Genomic DNA, 23363 nt, shown 5'->3' on the forward strand with positions numbered 1-23363 from the left:
GGTGAAGCTTTTGGAAACTTCTTGTTCTGGCACTGCTGTTTTGTTTTGATTTGAGCAAAAGTTCAAATGAAGTTTGAAGGAGAATCGAAACTCTGCTGGCTTATCTGAGTTGTAGCGACCTCATCCTTTTGAAGTACATCTAAAATGAATGTCTGCATTTCACTGAAATGTCTTCTAAAATGTGTAGCTGAATGGAACAAGTAGATAGGACTGTAAATGTCCCATATCGGGGTTCTGTCAGTAAATTGACAACACCAAAAAGCCAATTAAACACTCAAAACCCTAGGAATCCCATAACACATGTTCTTAGGAAATGAGAGGAATATTGAATTCTAAAGGCAAATTAAGTGCTTGCTATTTTTGAAGTAACTGTGGATGTGCTGTATGATTAGAACTTTTTCTCTCTTTGGTTCAGTCTTACTTATTTATCTCCTAAGTGTATCATTTAGCATTGTCATTAAAAGAAACATTGTGTATTATCTGCATTTTCTCATTCACAAGGCAAAGTAGAGCTCACCTTTATGTTTTTTTTTTGACTTTGTCAAAGTGTGTAGGAGGCTCTGTGTTCTATGAACTGTTATGTGTGTGCATAAACTCTCAATTTATCACTTGATCTTATGGTAAATGAACTTTCACTGGCTAATAACATGACTAAACACCGGCTTAAAACAGATAACAGATGCAGAAAATAGGATATTTCTTATTCATTTATTTTTGTACTACTGATGACCTCTAGACAAACGAATGAAAATAATTTAGGAGATTTTGAATCCTTTATACCATTAAATCAATATTACATGTATTTTGGTTCAGAGCTCAGAGCAGCGTCCTTATGTGATCACAAAGTTTGAATTTAAATAAATCATTGACATTGGAAATGCAGAAAACACTGGCACCAATTATTTCAACTTCGGTCGAGTCTGAAGAACATGCAAGGCAGTCCCAGACAGTGACAGTTTTCGTATTTTTCTTAGAATTAGATTACAAAGCATTTCATTCTGCAAGATATAAAGAATATGGCAAATACTGAAGTAAGGTGATAGGTCACCTGGTGATATATAATAGGAAAGAATGCAGAATGCATACTGCGAGGAATGTAAGCTAGGGCTAAAATCACTTTAGACAGTTTAATCTGACTGTGATTTGAACCTGAACATTTTCTGATTCACCTGCTTACCTTTCTTTTCTGTTACAACTGGGAGAAGAGAGAAATGTAAGAGTTAAACTGACTTGTATGTCCTTTTCTGTTTACAGTGTGGACATTATGAAACATGCAAGATTTTTAATACTGGTTTTCTCATACATTTTACTTCTGCATTTTCTTAGTTGGACTTCTTGTTTTCTGATCTGTAGGTCTTTGAAGAAGAGCATCACATCTTGTACCTGGACCATGGTGGAGTTATTGTGGCCATCAAAGATACCTCTATCCCACTGAAAATACTCAAGTAATCCTACAGTCAATTAGAGCAAGCTATTGTGTATTCAATACATAAGACAAAGTTCAGATTTTAAGATGAACATTTCAATGTAATCACATATGAAATGCAAGTGTAATCAGCTTAATTTAACATTAATTAATTTGACAGAATTCAGAAAGATGTTTTCTTAAAGATTACTTCTTAGTGGTATTGGTACCATGACATAATGAATTAATCATAACAAGATTTTCTTACATCAGTATAGATATTTTTGCTTAAAAGGCTATCCTGGAACTCTACAGTACATGCCATGTTTATCATGGTCATTATCTGCTACTGGTTTGCACCTGCAGCATATGGCAGTAATGTTCTCCCTATGATGCCTTAGGTAACAACGGTTGTTTCATACTGTGATGAAGCTCTGTCCTCTTCAGCCACAGTAATGAGGACGCTGGAGAATAGTCCCGAATTGCTCTGGCAAGAACAATCCAACATAGTCTGTTGGAGCCAATGGGAAAAGAATTTCTCTGTGCATAAAAGTTGTATGGTACTTCTGACAAATTCCTACACTAATTAATTGTACTACACATTCTGTGTAGGTCCTGTCATATGATGCGACTACAGAAAATGGCCTTCTTTTGTTTGACAGGAAAGTTTGGTTGCAAATAATTTTGTTATAAAATAACAGATTTTGAACTGCACGGTAGCGAAGCAAAACATGGTAACTTTGTGTGATGGCATATAAAATTATCATCTTTGCAGTACAAAAAAAAAAAAAGATACAAAGAGATACAGTTATGGAATGGTTTGTGTTGGAAGGGACTGTAGAATTAGATTACAATATCATCTAGTTCCAACCCCTTTGCCAAGGGCAGGGACACCTCCCCCTAGGTTAGGAAATAGTAGGTGCAAGTGATCAGCAGATTGATCATAACAAGGCTCATTTTTGCATAATGCTGCTTATTCTAATAGGATCTTGGCTATATGCTTCATTAGCTAGACTGAAAACCATCATTACCGTAGTATTAAAAAAGACCTGAAAAGCATGCAAGGCAAAAGAATTCTAGTCATAATTTTTAGGTAGACAGAGTATTTGAATGCTGAACTTTGAACTTTGCTGAATATCTATTGAAAATTTTTTTGTGGATTCTCATAGCTGTAAGGGCCCATCGTCTTGGTGTCTGCAGTTTTAGCACTTGTGTTTTAGCACTTGAGCTGTTCTGCATACTTAACATTTTACTGACCTCTGCTTAACAGGTCTCCAGCTCAGGGACTTTGAGAGAGAATTAAGTGTAAATTAACTGACTCTTGAACCTACAAAGTAGCAGGATTGTTTGTTGATAGACATTATTTTTTATTTGCCCAGGAATTACCATTGTTGTCACAGATTTATTACGCTCTTTCTAATAAAGATGGGAGACCCTGGAACATTAATGAGATACACCACTCATGCATACTGTGTTTCAGTGATTGTAAATCCTGAGGTTTAGTGGTTATGGGATTTTTTATTTTTTCAATGAATTCTTATTTATATAATACTTGCAGATGAAACCATTTCTATCTTTTAACAGGTTCAGCATAGATGAAGGCCAGACTTGGAGTACGCATAATTTTACAAGCACGTCAGTCTTCGTAGATGGATTACTTAGTGAACCTGGAGATGAGACACTGGTGATGACGTAAGTTCCCGTCTACGCTTCTTTTTTTAGGGTTCTCTGCTTAAGCACTTGACCATATTTTTAACTCTGGATGTTTGAAATAGTACTTGAGTCGTTGACTTTTTTTTTTTGCTGTTACACAAGCCCTTACACTGATCATGTCCAAACAGCCCCAGTATGCTGCCTGCCTTTGATTTGCACTATACCCTAACACAATATTTCAGATTGTAAAGATAAAGAGCTCTGTTTGTATGAAATTTCACATAGTTGTTGTCAGTGTGGAGTAATAGGACTGCAGAGTAAATCTGAGAAACTTACATAAAAATAACAGTATCCTGCATTTTTTTCTGATTTTTACATATCAAAATCATTAAACATCTGTCCTTTCTTCTTGTGCAAATTGTCTTCACAGTGCAAACAAGTACGTAGTTGTCCAAGTAAGTATGATGCTTTATGTGGCCAAAAAGTGTGCTAACAAATACATACTTTAATTCTGTGTGGTGACTGAGGAAGATACTGTGATTTAGAGTTAAAAATAAGCCAGTTCTGTAGCTCAGACTTGCATTTATCTGTCTTTTTTTCCCAAAGGGCTCTGGACAGCCGGATCTGAGCTGCAGGTTTTGGTCTGTCTCAGGATAAATGCTAACTTTTTAAGAGTGCTTGAAAGTAAAAAATAGCTATCCAATGCTGTACACGCTGACTGCAGTAGTAAAGGGGAATGCAAGAGGAGAATGTGCTCCTGCACTAGGGATGTGCAGGATGATGTGTTTGCTCCTGTCAGAGCAGTTTGTCTGACGCTTTGTATTGGAGCTCAATATGTTCGTGACAAGCTTTTTCTTCTAGGAATTAGAAATACAGCTGTCTTTAATGTGTACCAGTAGTATTTTCCTCAGGGAAAAAAAAGAGAAATCAACTCAGCCCATAGTTTCCAAAGGATGTGCAGCAAAACAGAAATGCCAACATACTTAAATGCACTGCATCTTCCTTTTCTCTCAAGCATAGGTTTTTATGGTATAATATATGTCACACAGAGGTACTTATGACTCTGAATGGAGGATTTCCATTACCTTCATGGAAGTATATAGGGATCAAAAGTTTATCCTACTCTGTACTTACTGGCGGATAGAGCTCTGTGTGATGAGTTTGTGCTCTGATTTTTTATTTTTATTTGTTGAAAAACAGTGATTTTGCAAAAAATGTATTTAATTATCTGAATAAATAGCCAAAGACCTCATGTGAAAAATACGTCTTTCTGGAATCATACATATGAAATATATCCTGCTGTAGCTAGATTTGATACAAGATCACAGTCTCACTAATAACCATCATATGACTTGTATGTTTCTGAGGCAGAAGTCTGACTCCAGCATCTCTGTCACCCTTACAAGATTCTACTTTGCAACTAGTTCTATTGAACACAGAGGATGTCAGTGACTTCCCATTACAGACAGGCACTGAAAATACTTGCTGTCTTCCTACCTGTCTCCAAACATAATGGGAAAAATAAACCTGCAGTATGTGTTTCCCCACTGCTGTTATATGAGCGTCCTTGCCTTTTCTACCACCTTGCTAAAGTTTTACCTTCAGGGTGACCTTGTCTGCCCAGTGGTGTTTTATCTGGCTGTGTATGAAGACTTTTTGTTGTTCTCTCTGGCTTAGATAATTTTCTCCTAAAACTTCACAGTTGGATTTAGATGCTGGGCATGACTCTATCTACAATTTTCTGCTCTTGAGAAATGCCGTCCTCTGATTCATACTCCCTGAGGAAAATAATCAACTCTGACATCTTTTCCATTAGAAGTGTTACCGTCTTTTCCACTTTGTTAGATAAGTGTTTTTACTTCTGGCAGATGATGGTAAGATGTACTTTTGTATGGTAATGGAAATAAATTAATACAGCATCTTTCACCCTGAATCCAGTCTCCAAATCCATTACTAAGAACCTAACCTGACATTTTTTACTTGTGCAGGATTTTCATTTTCTCCGTTTGGGTGGGGAGTTTGTTTGACTTCGAATAAAAAGTCCAGTAAAATCTGCATGAATTAGCAGAGATAAGATAATTCTGAAGTGAGAAGATAACAACTAGAAGGCTGTACAGCAATACTGGAAGAGACTTTTTCATTTAAAACCTCTAGAATAAACTCACAAAGGAATAAAATATTTTACTTATAAATAAGAGAAATAACCTCTTTCTGCAGGGTAATATCCCAATTCCACTGAAATTGGGCTAGGGATTTCATTGTACATTTTTTATTTGAATTAGGGTTAAAAATGATAACAAAAGTAGAAGGATTATCTGGGGAAGATATTAAGGAACGCGATAAAGATGTGTGAAACAGAGACTTGACATTCTCCACCATGGGTGACTGGGACATTGCCTGACTTGAAAAGGATTTTTGTTTGAATTCTCTTCTGTCCTACCTTATCCAAAACTAAGTTGTCTGAAAAGCTTTACTGAAGGAAAAACCAGGGGAATGTGAACGTGGTTGCCTCAAATCTTCCAAAAGTTTTGTGTATCCTTCAAAACAGAGCAAAAGCGAGTGCAAACTTGTCAAATTTTTTTAGAAAAACTGAATTGTCATCTGCCAGTCGACATTCATCAAAATCATTCATCCAAATCCCTCACAGTATTCAAAATATGTGCACTCAAATGCCAAGGAAAACATATTTTATTCCATTGTACTGTGCAGTAAACCTACTTAAGTGTTTTAGGAGTTGAAAACAGTAAACTATCAGGAAATTTTAGGGAAACCTTTCTCGGTAAAAATTATATTCTAAATAGACCTACTTAATATATCTAGGAGTTTTAAGCAATAAAGAATACATAAATTTAGGAATTGAGTAAAATTATTTTCTAAATGAAGAACTCAAATCCACCATTTATTGCTAAATGAAAAGTAAGATTTGATAAGAAAGTTTCTTAACTAATAGATGTATATTAAAGTCATCAAAATAGTGCTTGTTCTAATAGGCTTTATTTTGTTCTAAATTATTTAAGAGCAAAATTTACTGAAATGCAATGCTACACTTTATATTATATTGGGAAAAAAAAACATAATAACATTGGATTGAGTAATGGCTAAACTTAGTGGAAAAAGAATAATTTTATGTCTTTGAAATATTGATGTTCCTCTTCAAAGGAAGTAGTTCGTATAATGAAATTTTCAAATGTGTTAAAATGACTTCTAATTACAGTTCAGCTTCTGGGACTATTTATACTGAGACTGCAGAGTAAATCCAGCAGGGACAATAACTGTGGTACTTCAGACCATGGTCCCTTTTATTAAGAGGTTATATAAAATATAATTTCTTTGTGTTAGGTAGAATCAAATCCTTCCTTACAGGCAATTGTGTATATATATAATACATAATTCTTGGAGGAATTTTTTTCCTTAAGGTCTTATGTAGAGCAGCAATTTAAGATGCTGCTGGGAACATATTGACATCTCTTAACTTCTTCTTGTACCTTGTGCTCTTAAAGTCGATTGTTGCATTCCTGTTGACTTCCTAAATGATAACAGGAGAAAGAAAATAGGTTAAACTTAATCAAAACAAGGTGGATATTATTTAACAGGGCTTAGATATTAGGCAGAACCATCTGGATTTTTGCAGCTGTCAATTTTGCCTAGGTACGTTGACACTGACGCGAACAGTCAAAGTTACATGTAGTTTATGGTGCTTATTGTTGTGCCATATGTGGCTACGCACTGCTTTTCTTGTTGTCTTTGAGTATATCTTTGTAGGTGGAGGTTACACCTTTGCATCATGTGCTCTTCACTGCTAAATTTCTCGTAACGTACCCCTTAAAAAAGACAGCTAACTGGTAGGTAAAGCCTGAGTAGGTAAGAGAGTAGCTGATTTCCCAAGGTGAATTCTAGGTTTTAGTTGCAACCATATGATTTCTTGTTTGAATGAAGTTTTAAGAAGCATTGCTTGGTGATGAAATCGTTCTGCTCTCCGCATAATAAAGAGCATACCTCAGTGTCCGTAGGTGGAAGAAAGGCAGCAAGATAATGATGACCTTGATTTCAGTCTAACTTATGTATCACCTAACTCAGGATTGCAGGTAACAATTTAGTGTCAAGTCTCAGCTGGTCTTATTTTTGTCACCTTTGTGCACACAGGTGTTAGCAGAGCAAATCTGTGCACTGTAGCATGATTACAAGCCTGTGGTCTTGGAGCCCAGACTGTGAAACAGCCACTGTCTTCTCTGTCTGCTACAAAGAACCCCTTTGAGTGAAGCTTTATTTTTCAGTTTCCTATCCATGAAGTTGACATACAAAATTCAGAAGCAGTAGAATGTGATGCTTTTGATATCTTGCTACAGCCCATATTTGGTGCACTTTGAGGACAGACCTGGAGATACATTTAAATAGGAGGAGCTGAAAGAGTAGGAATCTGTGTCCTGAAAGAATCTTTTATCAATCTGTCTTTTTTTTAAAGGAGAAGTGAGCAAAAGTGTGACACGGACTCTTTCATTCGGAGAGTCTCTTTAGGTCAGTTTGGGAACCTGTCACTAAGTGGGTGACTGTAGCTATGTAGCTCTAACTTCACTTTCAGGGAGACAGTTCTAGTTTAGTTTCTAGATTTGGCAAGTAGTAATAATGAGTTAGTCATTAGAAACATTGTCCACCAAAAAAAGTTATTCTAACATTTTACTTGACTTTAGTTAGGCCTTGGACTCCATTTTGCTATATTTTGCTCTAAGAATAAGGACCATTACTTTGCCGACCATAAGCTATTTATTCTGGTTATAAGTTGAAGTCCAAATGAATAATTTCTTATCTGGAATAAAAGAGATCTGGTTTTCAAGTACATGAGTAGAAAAAGAAAATTCTTAGCTAGAGAAATAATTATAAAATGTTATAAAATTCCACAGGTGAATTTGATCTTTAAGATGGTATCAGAGAGCTGGTTGTTCCAAAGCTATTATTTATAATGTCACATGTTTCTCCTTGAATCTGTCCATTTTCTTCACAGTCTACCTTGTATTTACTTCTGCATAAGGCATCAGGCTAGATATTAAATCTACATTTTTTTTCCAAATGGCTTACATGCAAAAAGATTTTTCTTGGACAGAGTTTTACCAAATAGATGGAAAAAAATATTGGAGATAGTTCACTAAACATCACGGAGCCACTAAGCTTCTGGAAAAAATGGAAACATGCTCATCCTGCTCCTCCCCATTACTTCTTAGAACCTAGGCATTCATTTCCTTTTTTTTCCCAAAGGAGCTGAAACCAAGATGTTTTGGCATAAAAGAATGATTGGCAATTATTTTTTTGGAGGCAGGAAACAATGAGAAGACATATTTTGGTTCAGTTTCAACTAAATTGTTTCCTCTGGTCATTTTTCACTTTGGCAGCCAAACTAGGGGAAAAAAATACACAACAAAAACCTCTTCAGTACATTCAATATATTCTTATGCTTGCAGTTTAAAGCACTTTTAAGTGTCATGTTTCGATAGTTGAACTGGATGATCTTGAAGGTCTTTTTCAACCTTGGTGATTCTGTGATTCTGTTTTTACATAGTATGTGTGTACACAAGCACTGTTTATAAGCAATTATATGCAATTGCATTATGCAGGCAGGTATCTATTGTTGCACATGGAAGCATTCATCGTTTCTGTAGTTGTAATTTAGGAAGGCCACTGAAAATGTGACCTCTGTTGTTTTGGGGAATTAGAAAAATATGCTGAATTATAATCTTGATGTATAACAGACGGCAGCTTGAACGTGACATTGCTTTCATCCATTTATATTAGTATGATTCCCTTGACTTAAATAGTTTTTGTTGATTTTACAGTGCTGTAAAAGAGGTGAAGACAACTGATGGAATGAAAGCAAGTCTTTAAAAATTCATTTGTCGTTTCCTTTTTAAAGTCAGTAGGTTTTAAATAGCATTGTAGACGTAGTCATGGCTAACCTACTCTTCCAGCCCATATCCCCGTGAATGTCTTTCATTAATAAATCTCATCATTTCTGTGAGTTAAGAATACTAAGTGTTGGCAGTCCTTACACTAGAGATAAAGTGCATCCTCCCAGTGCCACACCCTAATCACTTTACTCCTTCAACATTTAGTTAGAAATCCTGTCATTGGGAGGTTATTTGTCTTGCTCTCTATTGAGAGATACTGTAATAATATGAATTTTAAACTATAATAGGCAAAAGAGAAACAAAAAAGATTTTCACCTTCATTTGTTGTTTCAGTTATATTGTCTCAGTATGTAGTAAAGATCAGGCTGCCCAGAGAGGTTGCGGATGTCCTGTCATTGGAGGTGTTCAAGGCCATGTTGGATGGGGCTCTGGGCAGCCTGGTCTACTATTAAATGGGGAGGTTGGTGGTCCTGCCTGTGGCAAGGCAGTTGGAGATTCATGATCCTTGAGGTTCCTTCCAACCTGGGCCGTTCTGTGGTTCCACAATCTAAATGAAGCTAAGGAGTTGACCGTAAACTGACAGGGAACTTCTCACCTTTCATATAAAGGACAGCTGAGAAAATTGCTGCTGTTGTAGTGTTAATGGCCTCTGTTGTCAGAGACAACAGTTGTTTGTTCTAATATATTATATAGTATAATATCTATAATATTATACTACTGGAAAGGAAACCTGATCATGGGGAATAAAATCTAAATAGCACTTTTTAGCATAACTGTGGCTACTTTGATTTAAATGAATACTTTCCAGGAGACAGAGTGAAAGTTACTAAAATAGTTATGTAGCAGCTCTGAGAGTCTTGTTTCCTTTCCCAGCTTGGTCACATATTCAGTGTTTGATTTTGAGGTTTAGAGCCACAAAGAATTTCAGGTACATGCCTTTTTTCAAATATTTTGACATCTTTACTTTGGTGCTGCTTAGAAGAATGGATTAAGATCTGTTATCTATGACAGCCCCGTTGGGATGACCTGAAGTACAGGTGATATGTATGGGCACTTGGCTGACCCTGATGGAAATCCTGGCTTTTATTCTGTTGGGAGTTTTATACATTTGAAGGCTCTTCCAAAACATTACATGTACTGTTCCACATCCAGCTGGCATGTGAAGCTAGCAGAGGGTCTCAGCAGGACAATACAGGACTACAGAGGTAAATTCTGCTGTTTCAAACATCACAGTCGATGACAAAGTCATATAGAGGAGAGCAAAAGCCAGCACAGCACTTGGGAGATTAAAGCCGCATGTCTAGAATGAAAGAAGCATCTGATTTCAAACAAAAGTAGCTATGCATCACGCAGTTGTCATCACTAGTCTTCAGTATGACCACAAAACTTGGACAATTTTACGTGCTATGTTAAACATCTGAATAAATTCCACATGTGGTGTCTTCACGGCTTTCGTGTTACAGGTACAGCAGGGTTGCTTCCTCAACACTGAGGTCGCTGATTTTTAGATATTCAGCAGTGAAGTAAAACTGTTGCAGGTTCAGCTACACTGCTCCAAGTATCTGGTGGGTATGAACATCAGGCTCTTTAAAGCCATCTTCTTTGTCCAGAGTAGCAGAGCAGGGCTACGTTGGTAAATCAATGTAACGTTATAAAAAGTCACTCAGGGCATATCTTAATTTATATGACATTAGATTTATAATAAATTCCATCTGTTCTGGCAGAGAATGTAAAAGCCTACGAACGAAATCATGAAGGGCACAGCTGAAAAATGAAAGCAAACATGGTGGATATAACGAGCTGCCTGTGGCATCCGAGATGAGCAGCACTGTGAAAGTCAGGATCATTTTTTCTGAATGAAACCACGAAAGCTCATAAGTCTCTGGGAGATTCCATTACAAGAACCATCATAGTTTTGGTCAGGCATCTAACTAGTGACACAGACAGCAGGCAGTGAAGCTAATACTGTTCATGTAAACTAAAAACATCTATTGAAGAGATGCTTTTTCCTGTTGAATTGAAACATGAATTTATTGGAAGAGATTATCATTGCGTACAATTTCCATTAAATTAGCTCTCCCTGATTATGAGCTTTATCAGGAACAGAAATAAACGTCAATCCTCCAGCAAATAGTTTAAATGAGTTAGCTTAAAAACTGCATTAATCTGTCTTAGCTATCAAGTGATGCAATCAAATTTTAGGATGATGTGCTCATAAATGAAGTAGGAACAAATGTAAAAAGTTGTTATGGTAACTGGAACATTGGCATTAAAATTATGGATTCCAAATAGTTGGAAAAAAAAAAAAAAAAGAATTCCTAAGGTTATTGGAATTTCTTTCAAAAATTATGTATCAGCGTAATTTTTCATAGTTTCAGTAGAATTGATTTGATAGCCTTCTAATGAAATAAAATTAACAAAGAAGAATGTTTTAATAGCATATCATAGAATGGCCTAGGCTGGAAAGGACCTCAAAGATCATCTAGTTTCAACCTCCCTGCCATAGACAGGGTCACCAACCACTAGAGCAGGCTGCCCAGAGCAGCTTATGAACTACTGTCGTCCTGATACTTATCTTCTGATCGTTGCTACAGAGTACCATCTTTTTCCATGTGGATTAATTGGACATGAATGTTTTGCACCTGAGCAATATGATTGCTGTTATGTATTGCTTTAACATCGCTCATATCTTTTTCCAATCCATTGAATTCTACATTAAAAAAAAAAAGGCTTTCTTTTTTACTTTGAAAAGGATTTTTTCTTAATCTTATTGTTATTTGGCATTACATCTGAATGGGCTTTTCTGAAGTGTCTGCAAAACCTTGTCCCCAGTAATCAAGTGTTGTAGCAGCAATAGCATTAGTAATTATGAGGCCATGTTTTCAAACATTTTACAAATCTGAGTGCACACCAGTTGCTGAATTCCTTTAGAAATGTGTCCCAGGATTTCCTTATACTGTGTGATTGCATTTTTGTACAATTTGTGGTTATGCTGATGGGACACCTTGAATCTCAGGTACTTTACTTAACCCAGAGAGTGGTTGAATCAGTGGTACAGTTACTGTATTATGTTAAATCATGTTTATTGGTATGTAGAATCACAAGACCTATAATGCAAATCATTTTTTCTATGAGACCAAACTACAGATTGTATATAACATCTGTATCCTTCTTAGGGAACATTCTTTAGTAATTTCCATGAATTTTATAAAGTCAGAGGATGTGGGACTAGTCAATATCGCCAGATTCTATCTATCTCTAATGCCTATGTTTCATTTATATCTCAGTCCTGTGAGAGAGAATAGAATCTCAATATCTCGTTCCTTTACCACTGGAGAATTCTATAGCTGCATCTTTTAAGTTAGTGATTCTTGTCCTTGTTCTTTTATGCCCCTTCATAAAAAACTTCCTGTCTCTTTAATGACAACTCTACAATCTATAGAAAGAGTATTTGAAGACATTTTGTTGTACTGCTCATCTTTAACTTTTCCAGAAAAAAGTAATTCAAGGCAGTTACCCTGTAAATGAAGGAAATTACATTATTTTGACATGATTTGTTTGCTTGTTTGTTTGTTTGTTTCTCTGGTGGCTCTTTCTTATCATTTTAATTATCTCCAAGGTACTTACAAGAGACTAGCTTAATTGTTTGGTATCTTTGTTGATATCAAAATGAATTTTGTAACTCAGGATTCGCACTTACTTGGGAAGGTTAGAGGAGAAGGTAGGTGTGTTTTACTTTATATATAGTCAAAATATTCTCCTTCTTTTAGTTATCTAGAATCACCCTCAATCTCTCTGAGCTTGTAAAGATGATTATTAATCATTCAGAGATTTTATTTCCTATTTTCAAGAGAATTATGTGACTTTCTTTTGCACTGAATTCAACCAGCCATCTCCTTCTTTCCTTTTCCCTTGACTCATCTGTTTGAGATAGCTAACACAAACGAAGAAAATTTGATTTCTTATGTAGAAAATACTTCTCTTGAGTCAGGAGTGAGGCCTTGACAGAACTTGGATCTTTACACTTGAATGTGTTTAAATGAGATAGTAAAAGAAATGTGGCCAATTTGTAAAGTTGTCTGGTGTTTGAAGAAGCACTCAGTCAGGTAGGCAGTTGTGTAATCTCAAGGTGAAGTCTGCTTCACTTTAAACAGTTGTACGGAGAAAAAAAGAGTAAAATAAATTAAAAAAAAAAAAGCATCAGGTATTTAGCATGCAAAAGACACTTCATTTCTGTCAGCAAAACCAGGCATATTGAAGCAGGCATTGTAAAAAAGCATAAGACCACCCAAGTAGTCACTTTATTGTGTATATGACTACAAATGAATAAAAGCATATGGTGACAGCAGGTCTCAGAATCCAGCTGAACCAGAAAAAGGAACCAAACCTGCAGATCTTGATGCAAGACAGTTGACCTGTTGGGAAGTGAGACCACACACCTGTGTGCACATGCAGCCAGTGCTGAGCCATGCTTTTTCACTTCTGTGTATTGTTTCTACTTCTGAACCACAGAGACATTTAAAAGGAAAGAAAGTAGTTAGTGCAAGTCCTTTAGTCACAGTGCCTCACTAAAAAAAAAAAGAGAGAGTAAAATGTGCAGACAAAATGCCTGTGTTTCTGTTTAAATACGAACTCTACTGATAGTGAAGCTTAATCTATAGATTATATCTGTATATCTATGCTAGGCTGAGAAGCAAAGGCACCAGGAAAAAAGGGAGAAATTCCTGTATTCTCTGCAAGTATTTTTCAACCTCTGTAGTGGAATTCAGAACTCTACATCCATCTAGTAGGGAAGAGACTTAGTGCAATGATGTTGCTTCTGTGTTTCAGAGAATTCACTGTTTTGTTTTTTTTTTTTTTTTTTTACTTTACCCTAGTTCCACTTTGAACTTGGTATTCAGGACAGGAGAAATGAGTCTAAGTAGCAGAATTTTTTTTTGCAAAACTGCACCGTTCCTGCTGTGTCTGGATTTGGACAAAATTGAGGACAAAACAAAAGAAATGAATTTGTTTGGAGAATGCTACTAAAACTTGGAAAATGAACTCTGTGCGGTATGATCTGTGCAGAAATTTTTGGCTTCAGAATCAACCTTAAATTCTTCGGCAAACAAGCCACACAGGCCAGATACAAACCACAAATACATTTGACTTTTGCCAAAATAGAGTCTTTATCCTTTCTAATTTGTTGCTGGATATCATACTTGCCCATTTGGTTTTGGAAATAAATATTCTGTCTTTGAAAGTGTTGGCTACTTTGGAAGTGAAACCTGATTTTTAAAGCTATAAGATTTCCTTTTTTTTTTTCTTCCCCTTTTTCTCTTTTTTTTTTTTATTTTTCAAGAAGAGATTTACAGTTTGTGACTGGTTTTTGTTATAGTTTGGACTATTTGAAATGGAGACTCTATCCTCCAATATAATGTGTAGATTCAGTGTATTCCTTAGAATTGAACACAATTTCATAATACTGCTGTGAGTTTGAACAATAGCAATTTTGCCATCTAAAATCTGTGGAAGTTTAAACAAATTAAAAAAAAAAAAGTTGCACCATAATCATAAGGAAATGGTGACATAGCTGTGTTCCTCAGTTTTGATCCTAATTTGAATCAAAGTCAGAGAATGTTTCATGTGTATAACAAGATAATAGACAAAAATATTGGATTCCAAATTAGAAAAGCTAGTGTATTTCCATTTATGTTCTTGTATAATTTGCTGGGGAAAAAAAGAAATCTCTAATCCATGAGCTATACTTTTTCACTGCAGAGTTCCACAGACAATGAAACAAAAAAGCACCAGTGACCTTTTAGTAGGGAACCATATCCGTGAAAAGCAGAAGACAGAATGGAAAATTGGAATCTCAGATTTCTTTCCTGTAAGATTTTACTTGTGATTCTTTTGTTCAGAGTCTTTGGACACATCAGTTACCGCTCGGACTGGGAACTGGTGAAGGTGGACTTCAGGCCATCCTTCCCCAGGGAATGCACTGATGATGACTATGAATCTTGGGAACTCACAAATCTACAGGTATTCACTGTATATGCCAGAACTTTTTCATATCTGAAAGAATCATTCACTATTGTGAGCTAGTAACATGTTTTCTAACAGAATTTGGATGTCACCTTCCCAGCTCTAATTTCTTTTGGTTGATATTTTGCTGATTTTACAGTTGTTAAAAGTTGGAGGGATAATTTCGTGTTCCCTTTAATTGTGCACACTGTGTCGTGGGAAAGGCAGCAATATATCTAGTGGTCTTCCATAATAATAGGTGGTCCTGCTGGATTATGATGCATATCCCATAAACTAAGATCTCTAGTATTGATTGAAGCAATTTCAAAATGCAGTTGTATGTACTGCCAACTTCCTGACCACATACTGTACTCACATAAATTGCTGTAAGTAAAGCCCAGTCCAGACGTAATTTAGGATCTCAGTGGACTGATCATGTAATAGAGTCCAGTTGTTTGGGGCAGTACCATTTCTGTAGTTAATGTGTTAAGGCTGTACTAATCCTGCTTCTCTAGCCATTCTCTAATTTTGGGAAGCTATGTTCTCTGTGTAATGTATGATTAGAGACCAATTAGAGTCTCTAATTCTTACATTAAATGGGATATGTCATGTTATTTATAGTCATTCTAATTATTTTGTTTGTTTCATCCAGTATACTTGTTCTCTTGCTCTCTCCAGGTTTCCTTTTTGTACACAACTCTGTTGTTATTCCAGCTCTTCAACTCTCATTTGCTAGTTCTCACACATAATTTGGAATTGCTTCTTGTTTGAAATTGTTGTGTATTTTGAGAGCGTTATGCACATCTGAGCATAAAGAGTGACGTTATTTGGGTACACTGACATTTAAATGTCTTTCATAAAATGGAAGCAACTGGAATATCTCTGACGGAGTACTTACAGCTGCCAAGTTGCCAGTGGAGTGTTAGCTTCAAGAGTGTCTTAATACTACCTGTCTCCATGTGCCTAGTGCTTCATATTGACTGCCTACACGTGATGTGGTCATTTAGAGAGAAGTCCAGCCATCTGAAGCCTGAGTTTTTAAGTACAGATCTGTAGGCTTGTGCCTAGATTGTGCACACATGAAACGTGGGTTAAATTGCACTAGAACTTCTGTGCACATCTTTGGATTTGTGTCCTGAGACAGTGTATGTTAGAACTGTGTAATATCCCAGTAGTGGATGTGAGAGCTTTGTATAAGAGTCCAATTGAATTGAACATGAGGTATTTTTTCTTCTTTACTGAGTCTGTTTTCAGTCTCAGTCTTAAGTTAATTGATCACATTTTTATAGTCATATCATAGATAACTTGCTGTAAATTTCTGTAGAAATTGATGAATTGAGACTTGATACCAGTGTCCAGTCTTGGCAAAAAAAAAACAGACTTTCTCCTGACAATTTCCGATTGTGGCTTTGTGATGCAGGTTATGGCATGCAATAAATCTGGTGCTTTGATGTTTAGGGTGATCGTTGCATCATGGGTCAACAGAGGAGCTTTCGGAAGAGGAAGATTTCATCATGGTGCATTAAAGGGAGAAGTTTCACTTCAGCTCTAACATCCAAAGTCTGTGAATGTGCAAACTCTGATTTCTTATGGTGAGTCTGTGGATCTTCAGATTCATTATTAGTGAAATATTATTTTGAGTTTGAGATGTTTATTTTCCTCCTTTTGCATCACTCTTGCATGGCTGTGTACAAACAACCAAGAAGCACTGTGATAGTTTTGAATAACAGGTAGCTTATGAATTTGTTTTTGTCTGAAAGTGGTGCTGTGCTTTAAGAATTTGACTCACCTGACTGAAGAAATCCCAATGTTTTTCTCTGTTGATCAAGACTTGAAAAATGACCATTGGATTGATTCATGGGGCAATTAAACCCATTCTTTTTTAAGAAAAAATAAAAATTAAGAAAAATATAGAAGAAATGTGTTGGTCTGAATGGCAAAGGATACCTTTTAAAAATCTAAGCTGCCAAGAAAGTTAATTTTACAGAACTGGCAAAGTAATTGCAACCATTTTTGCCCCATTGAAACTACACTCAGAACAGACATGGCTTCATCAAGCTGTGTGTTCAGCCTATAGCAGATATTTTTAAAATCTTTACTCTTAAAGAAGTAGTCTCATCCACCCAAATTGGGTTGGTGAATAAGGTGGGGATAGTAACACACTTGGTGTTGATGTTTTCCAGTGATTATGGATTTGAGCGCTCTGCACCTCTGAAGTCACAGTCTAGCAAGTGCTTTGCTGACTTCTGGTTTAATCCAGAAGCACCTCCTGAAGACTGTGTGCTCGGGCAGGCATACACCAGCAGCAGTGGGTAAGTCAATTTTGGGTTTGACTGGCTTGTGCTGGCTTCCGTAGTGGAGGAGGATGTTCTGACCAAGGACTACAAAAGTGGCTTTGGGGAAGTATAAATAGGAAAACTGAAAAAAAAAAATAAATAGGAAAATGCAAGTGGTAAGCTGTTCTGGCTCAGACTTACAGCTCATGCACAATCTTTCTACAGACTAATGTAAGAGCAGTGTTACTTTACACGTTCACAGCAACTCAGTAAACTAATTGATTTGAGAAGAGGGAGATCTGTCTTGTTCCCAATAATTTTTTCTAACTGCTGGGGCAGCTAGTAAGCATTGCTATACTTCTGATAGTAATGCCCATTCAAAGCCTTTTCTTTTAGCTCCTTGCATAAATCCAGTTAATTACTCAGAGGAGTAAGAAATGTCTCACAGAACTTTCCACTGTCTCTCACTTCCACCAGTGTAAGGAGCTCTACAAAGAATGAATTATTCTCCTGGCCATATGGGATACTCAGAATCAAAGTAAAGCTTTAGTAACTGTAAACAATAGTGCATAGAGTACACACTACAATGTAGGCTGACGTCTGTGCTGAGAATAACTTGCAGCTGGCATCTATTCTGGCTTATCATAACATCATCTCTGTTGGTTGTGGAGATGCAAACCAAATGATGAAATGTCAAATCTGGCAATAGAATCATAGTCTTTGTGTATATTTGCCTTACTGAGGAAAATGATGCCTTTTGGGTTGTGGCTGACAGCTGTGATATACAGAGTTTGAATTCATCAGAGTGAAATCTGACTCAAATTTTTAAGAATGTTTAAAAATAGCATACCTGATTGAAACTGATCTGTAAATAATTGCTGTACTTCCAAGTGTTTCTTTATTAGCTCTTCTTACACTCCTAGATACATCAAATTATTTATGTTGAAAAAGAGCTCAAGTTCATCAAGGTCATCAAGTTCAAGCTTTTATTACTATAATGTGGAATAAATGTTAGACGTGTTTTAAGAAATGCACAGATTTGAGAACAGTATAGAAGTGATTGGTTCTGGGATAATGCAGAAGTTGCTTGCTTTAATTTATTTCTGATCTTTGGAACTTGAACCAACTACATGTAAAGCAGTAGTAGAGTGGGATAGGATAGAGGCCTGAGTTTGGCAGTGCATGTGAGCAGCAAAATCCTGAGCCAAGACCTCTGGAGCACGGAAGGCTATTGAAAGCTTCATTGTTGGGGAGGGGGGGAGGTGTTGGGAGAGGAAAGCAGAATTCCCAGCTTTCAGAGAACTGATCAGGCATGTTTCTGAATTTTAAAGGAAAGACTCTTCCAATGCATGCAAGTGAAATCCTGATCATTCTCTAATCCCTCTTTCTTCAACAGATTTCACTCAGTAGAAACAATGTCCTCGAGCAAAATTCTTTTTGCATTATGAGTTGATTTTGGTCATCTACAACATTTTCTGTTTATGAACCCAAGCAATATGCATTAGCTACTGTCATGCTCACATTTGCTGCCTACTGTTTGCCTCCAACTCACTGCGCTATTGTTTTTGCAGGTACAGGAAAGTTGTTTCTAATGTGTGTGAAGGTGGTGTAGACCTGCAGCAGAACTTAGCACAGCATTTGTGTCCATTGATTGCTCCCAAGGGACTTCAGATCAGCATCAGAGGAGAAAGCTTGGCTGTTAAGCCTGGGGAGGACATCACCTTCATTGTCAGACAAGAGCAGGTAGAAATTAACACTGTCATTATGAAACTTTACTTGCTATTTTTAGAGTTCATCTCTCTCTTACCTGCTTTGCTGCTGAATGAGATTAATTTGTGCTTGAGATAAAGATGAATGACTCTGTAAATACTGAAACTTATGCTTCCAAGAGAATCAGACAATCTTGTAAACTCAGTGAAAGGGACTTCCAGAGAAAGGGACTTGTCTCCTCAGCAGTAGTTCAGTTATTATTCCTTAAAGGCTTCAGCTTACTGGAGAATCAAAGGGACTAAATTAGCCGAGTCTCCTTGAACTGGAAATTTCACATTGTATCAGAGAAGAACAGAAATGCTGAGACCCCTTGATATTCTGGTTTAAGTGCTTTTAAGAATCTGCCTTTCAGCCTTTCAGGAAGGAATCAGGCAAAGCTTTACAGAAATCAGCAAATACCACAGCATAAGAACATTTATAATGTATTAGTTATGTTGCCAAAGGATTTTTCTTTCCTTTTTCTTTTTCTTCTTCTTTTTCTTGTTTATTGGAAGAGACAATACCCTGAGGCCCTGACCAAAGGCAAGGAGTAACTTACAGATGTGGTTATTTGCCCTGGGTATGATTCTTAATGCTTGTATTTTAGTATTAGGTTCTAACTGTTGTGCTCCAGTTACAGAAGTATTTCCTGAATAACCCCAGCTATTTGCAAAAAATTGAAGAAAGTTGGCAAACCTGTGTGACAGAAGTTGGGCACTCGGCATTTTATTTCTGTGAGAAAATCTAGGCAGAACACAGCTCTGCCTAATCCACCTCAAGTTCTTGTTCCAAGGGCTTGCAGAGCACTAACGATGGTGTAGCAAGTTGTGCTTCCATCTCTTTTCTAACTTGTTTTGAAATGTTTGCTGTAAGACTGGAGCATTTGATTGTAAATTTGGAGTCTAACAGTTTTGATTGGCAGTTTCACTTTTTTTTTCTTCCTTTTCAAACAAAAAGTTCTGAATCCTTCATGAGTCTCTGTTGGCAATAGGCAAGACTCGTACAATTATTCAAAACTCTTCCAAAGTCAGGAATCCTGAAGGGAATCCCCATTTTCTGGTAAAGTCTGCTCAGTGAACAGAACTGAAAAGGAGATTTAAAGGAAATGTAACAGTTTGCTGCCCCCTATGGCTAAGAATAATATTTATACTTGAAAGTCCTGGGCATTAGGATTTAATGTATATGATAAAGTCTGAAGAGAATTCTTATCAATTAGAGAGTTTAAGAAGCAGTCTCCCTAAGATGAACCAAAAATACTACTTTCTTTTCCTGCTGAACAATATTAATTGACTGGCTTATGTGAAGGTGCACTGCTGAGTGCAGCAATGCCAGACTCCAGGAAATAAGGAAAGTAGTTTTTGAGGCCCACTTGAGCAGTTTGCAAATGATCTTGGAAATAATAATAAGAAAATTACTTTTTTTTTTTTTCCCCAAATTATTTAGGCTGGATTTGTGAATAAATAATTGTACAAAAATCATTTATTTTGTGTGGAAGTTAAAGTACAAGTTTCTTTAAATTCCTTTTCTCTGTATGAATCATTTGCTGTCCACCACTCTCTGTCTTTCCTGATCAGGAAAACGGAAGTGCCCTGCTTTTTTTGGAGACAGCATTCCCATCTTTACAATAAGGAAGATATTAGAATAAAACATTAAGAGAAACTTGCATGTAGTTGCTTTCAACACTGATTTCTCCCTCACCTGGAGAAAATACACGTGTATACTTGTTAGCATAAGAAAGAGCTAAGGAGAACTATTTCCAAGCTAATATCATCTGAAGAGATGCCACTTACTGACACATTGCTGGCAAGCAGACATCTCTTCTGCTTTAAACTTTAATAATATATTTTCTGGTACCCATCTGTTGTCAAAATAAAGATGTTATTCAGAAAAAATATTCACAGTGAAGAAGCTTTCAAGGTCCTTTTTGTGTGTTGAAATATGATGTTAGGTGTTTGATAACCCTACAGGTTCCTTATTTTGAGTACTCTCTTACAAGATAAGTAGTGCTCTTTCATCTGATAAAACATGGAAGAAAATCAACCAAACTGCAAAATAATAAATGGAGAAAAAGAGTGTATTTTTCTTTCCTTTGTAATACAAGCATTTGAAAATTCTAGGCTTTGTTACCTCCTTTGATTTTACATTAATGCTGCCTTTTGAATTGGATTTTGATGCAGAACTATTTCACAGATTGGCTTATGGGAAAGTGAGGTGATTTTTCAGTACTTCAGGGGGTGTGAGTCCTTGTCAGATCTGATTGCCATTCAGCTTATTTGATGAGTGTATACATTCCTTTCCTCTAGGCTGATTTTTAAGCTAACACTGTCTTTTCAAAATATGAAGGATTCCCTATCAAACTTGGCCCTACAAGCCATTTTAACTTCCATGGCAGTAGTGACAGTGTGCTGTGAAATGCAGGCAGGAGTATATTGCTGAATACAGAGGAAGCAGGGCAAGTCACTAACACACTGCTGCCAGTGGTATTAAGAAGGTGCTGTTGCTCACAGCTAAAACGAATCTTCCTTTCACTCAATCCATATGGCCAGTCCATGTAGCACAGGCCTGACTTCTCTTCTGAGCAGACACACCATGACAACATGAATGATGGGCTTATATTTGTCCTCTGACAACAGTATCAGTCATTGCAGTATTTTAGGCCTGAGTTTAGGAAGACGGTATTGTTTAAAGGAGCACTTAGCAGAAGTGCAATGAATTGTAAATTATGTGAGATGCTTGGTGTGACAGAAGTATTTGGCTGGTTCTCTTTACTAAACACAGCTCACTACTCTACTTTGTCAAGCGTGCATATCATTTTGCAGAGTAGCATGCCAGTTCTAAACATGCTGGTAACTCTGTATAATGCAGTACTACTCTGTAGAAGCTACCAGCTTGTGTTCTAGCTGTCATACAGTTGACACAAGGAGAGCATAGTTAGAAGGTGCTATGAAGATGATCTAAGCCTATTCTGCTTTATAATTGCACAAGCCAGAAGTTCACTGCCAGTCAGTTACCACAGGTCCCTGGATAAGTTGTAGTTTGGAATCAGCAGATCATAGCTCCAGAACTTGGAGCTGCCCTGCACCATTATATTAATTAATGTCCAGAAGTATTAAGATAAGAGTGATGGTATCTATATCATACAACTTGGCTTAAGTGGTCTGGGGTGTTTTTTTTAGTGTTGTTGTTTTTAAGATTAAGCCTTACTGAAGAAAGCTAGATTTATCTCTGTGAGTGCATGCAGCATTTGATACTCTAAAATCTTCTCAATCAGTTTACAGATTTTAGTGTAGCTACTGCTATGGAGTCAGAAAATTTGGCTGGTGCTGGAAGTGATGTTGTGATTCAGGAAGTGGTTAAAATAACATGTCCTATCTACTTAGGTTCTGACCGTTCGAAATGTTGATATATTCTCCTTTTAGGGTGATACATTGAATACCAAGTACCAGGTGGATCTTGGCGATGGCTTTAAGGCGATATATGTGAATCTTACAATGACTGGGGAACCCATCCGTCACCGTTATGAGAATCCTGGGATTTACCGTGTATCAGTGAAGGCTGAAAACGTTGCTGGACATGATGAGTCTGTAGTGTTCGTCCAAGTCAACTGTAAGTCAGCCCTTTGATTTTCTTGTTTTTACTGCTGCATACAAACGTTACGATAGTTATGAAGCAGTTGAGAATGTTACTAGTCACATTTAAGAAAAATACATTGTTTTTCAATAACCTCATGCAGTTGTGCATTGCTGTGTGCTGTTAGTGTAGAGACTTGTATAAAAGAAGGACAGAGTTAGTTTTGTTTAGATTTGGGAGAAAGATGGTATATTAATCTTTTAAATAGCATGCATTCCTCAGTTCAGTTCTCAGATTTTACCCCTCTTCCTGACTCAAGACCTTGTTGACAGACTTAGCAGCTAAAATTTAGAACTTCAGGCTATGTCTTTTTGTGCTTTAAGAAGCAAGAGAACAGACATATTGATAAAAGTCTGAGCTCTTGTATGACTTTCAAAAAGCATGAGTTAATAGAAAGATCAAAATCTCAACATTTCTAAAAGTCAGGCTGCTTATTAAAGTCCTTAAGCCTAGCTTTAGGTAGTATATTAATTCTTACAAAGTTTTAAAGCATTACTTGGATTTAACTTTGTCTGACATGCAGTATAACTTGACTTAGACCTCTCTCCCTGTCTTCTTAATTAAGACCTAAAAATCTCATTGAATAGATTCAAATGAAAAGAATAGTGAGGCACAGGGATATCACACATGGTAGCAGACTTAATGCACTTCAGCCATCTCTTAGTTGAAATAAGGAAAGAAAGTCATAATTGAAACAAAATTTTCCTCTTCCTTTGAGATTCAAGACCGCTATCGCTGTCTGATTATAGA

The 23363-nt window shown here is 36.6% G+C and overlaps 1 protein-coding gene across 7 annotated transcripts in view; it reads left to right on the plus strand.

Annotated features, from left to right (window-relative positions):
• Nucleotides 1-23363, plus strand: part of SORCS2 (sortilin related VPS10 domain containing receptor 2) — a 537034-nt gene that overhangs the window by 478693 nt on the left and 34978 nt on the right. For all 7 annotated transcript variants that reach the window (XM_085223524.1, XM_085223526.1, XM_085223528.1 and 4 more), the window contains 7 exons: nt 1354-1445; nt 2990-3097; nt 14856-14976; nt 16417-16550; nt 17142-17270; nt 18806-18977; nt 22403-22589. In XM_085223524.1, the coding sequence (XP_085079650.1) occupies nt 1354-1445; nt 2990-3097; nt 14856-14976; nt 16417-16550; nt 17142-17270; nt 18806-18977; nt 22403-22589 (943 nt within the window). The remainder of the gene's footprint in view (nt 1-1353; nt 1446-2989; nt 3098-14855; nt 14977-16416; nt 16551-17141; nt 17271-18805; nt 18978-22402; nt 22590-23363) is intronic.

The sequence above is a fragment of the Meleagris gallopavo genome, chromosome 4 (assembly GCF_905368555.1).
Source record: "Meleagris gallopavo chromosome 4, MGAL_WU_HG_1.1, whole genome shotgun sequence".
Classification (NCBI taxonomy): Eukaryota; Metazoa; Chordata; class Aves; order Galliformes; family Phasianidae; genus Meleagris; species Meleagris gallopavo.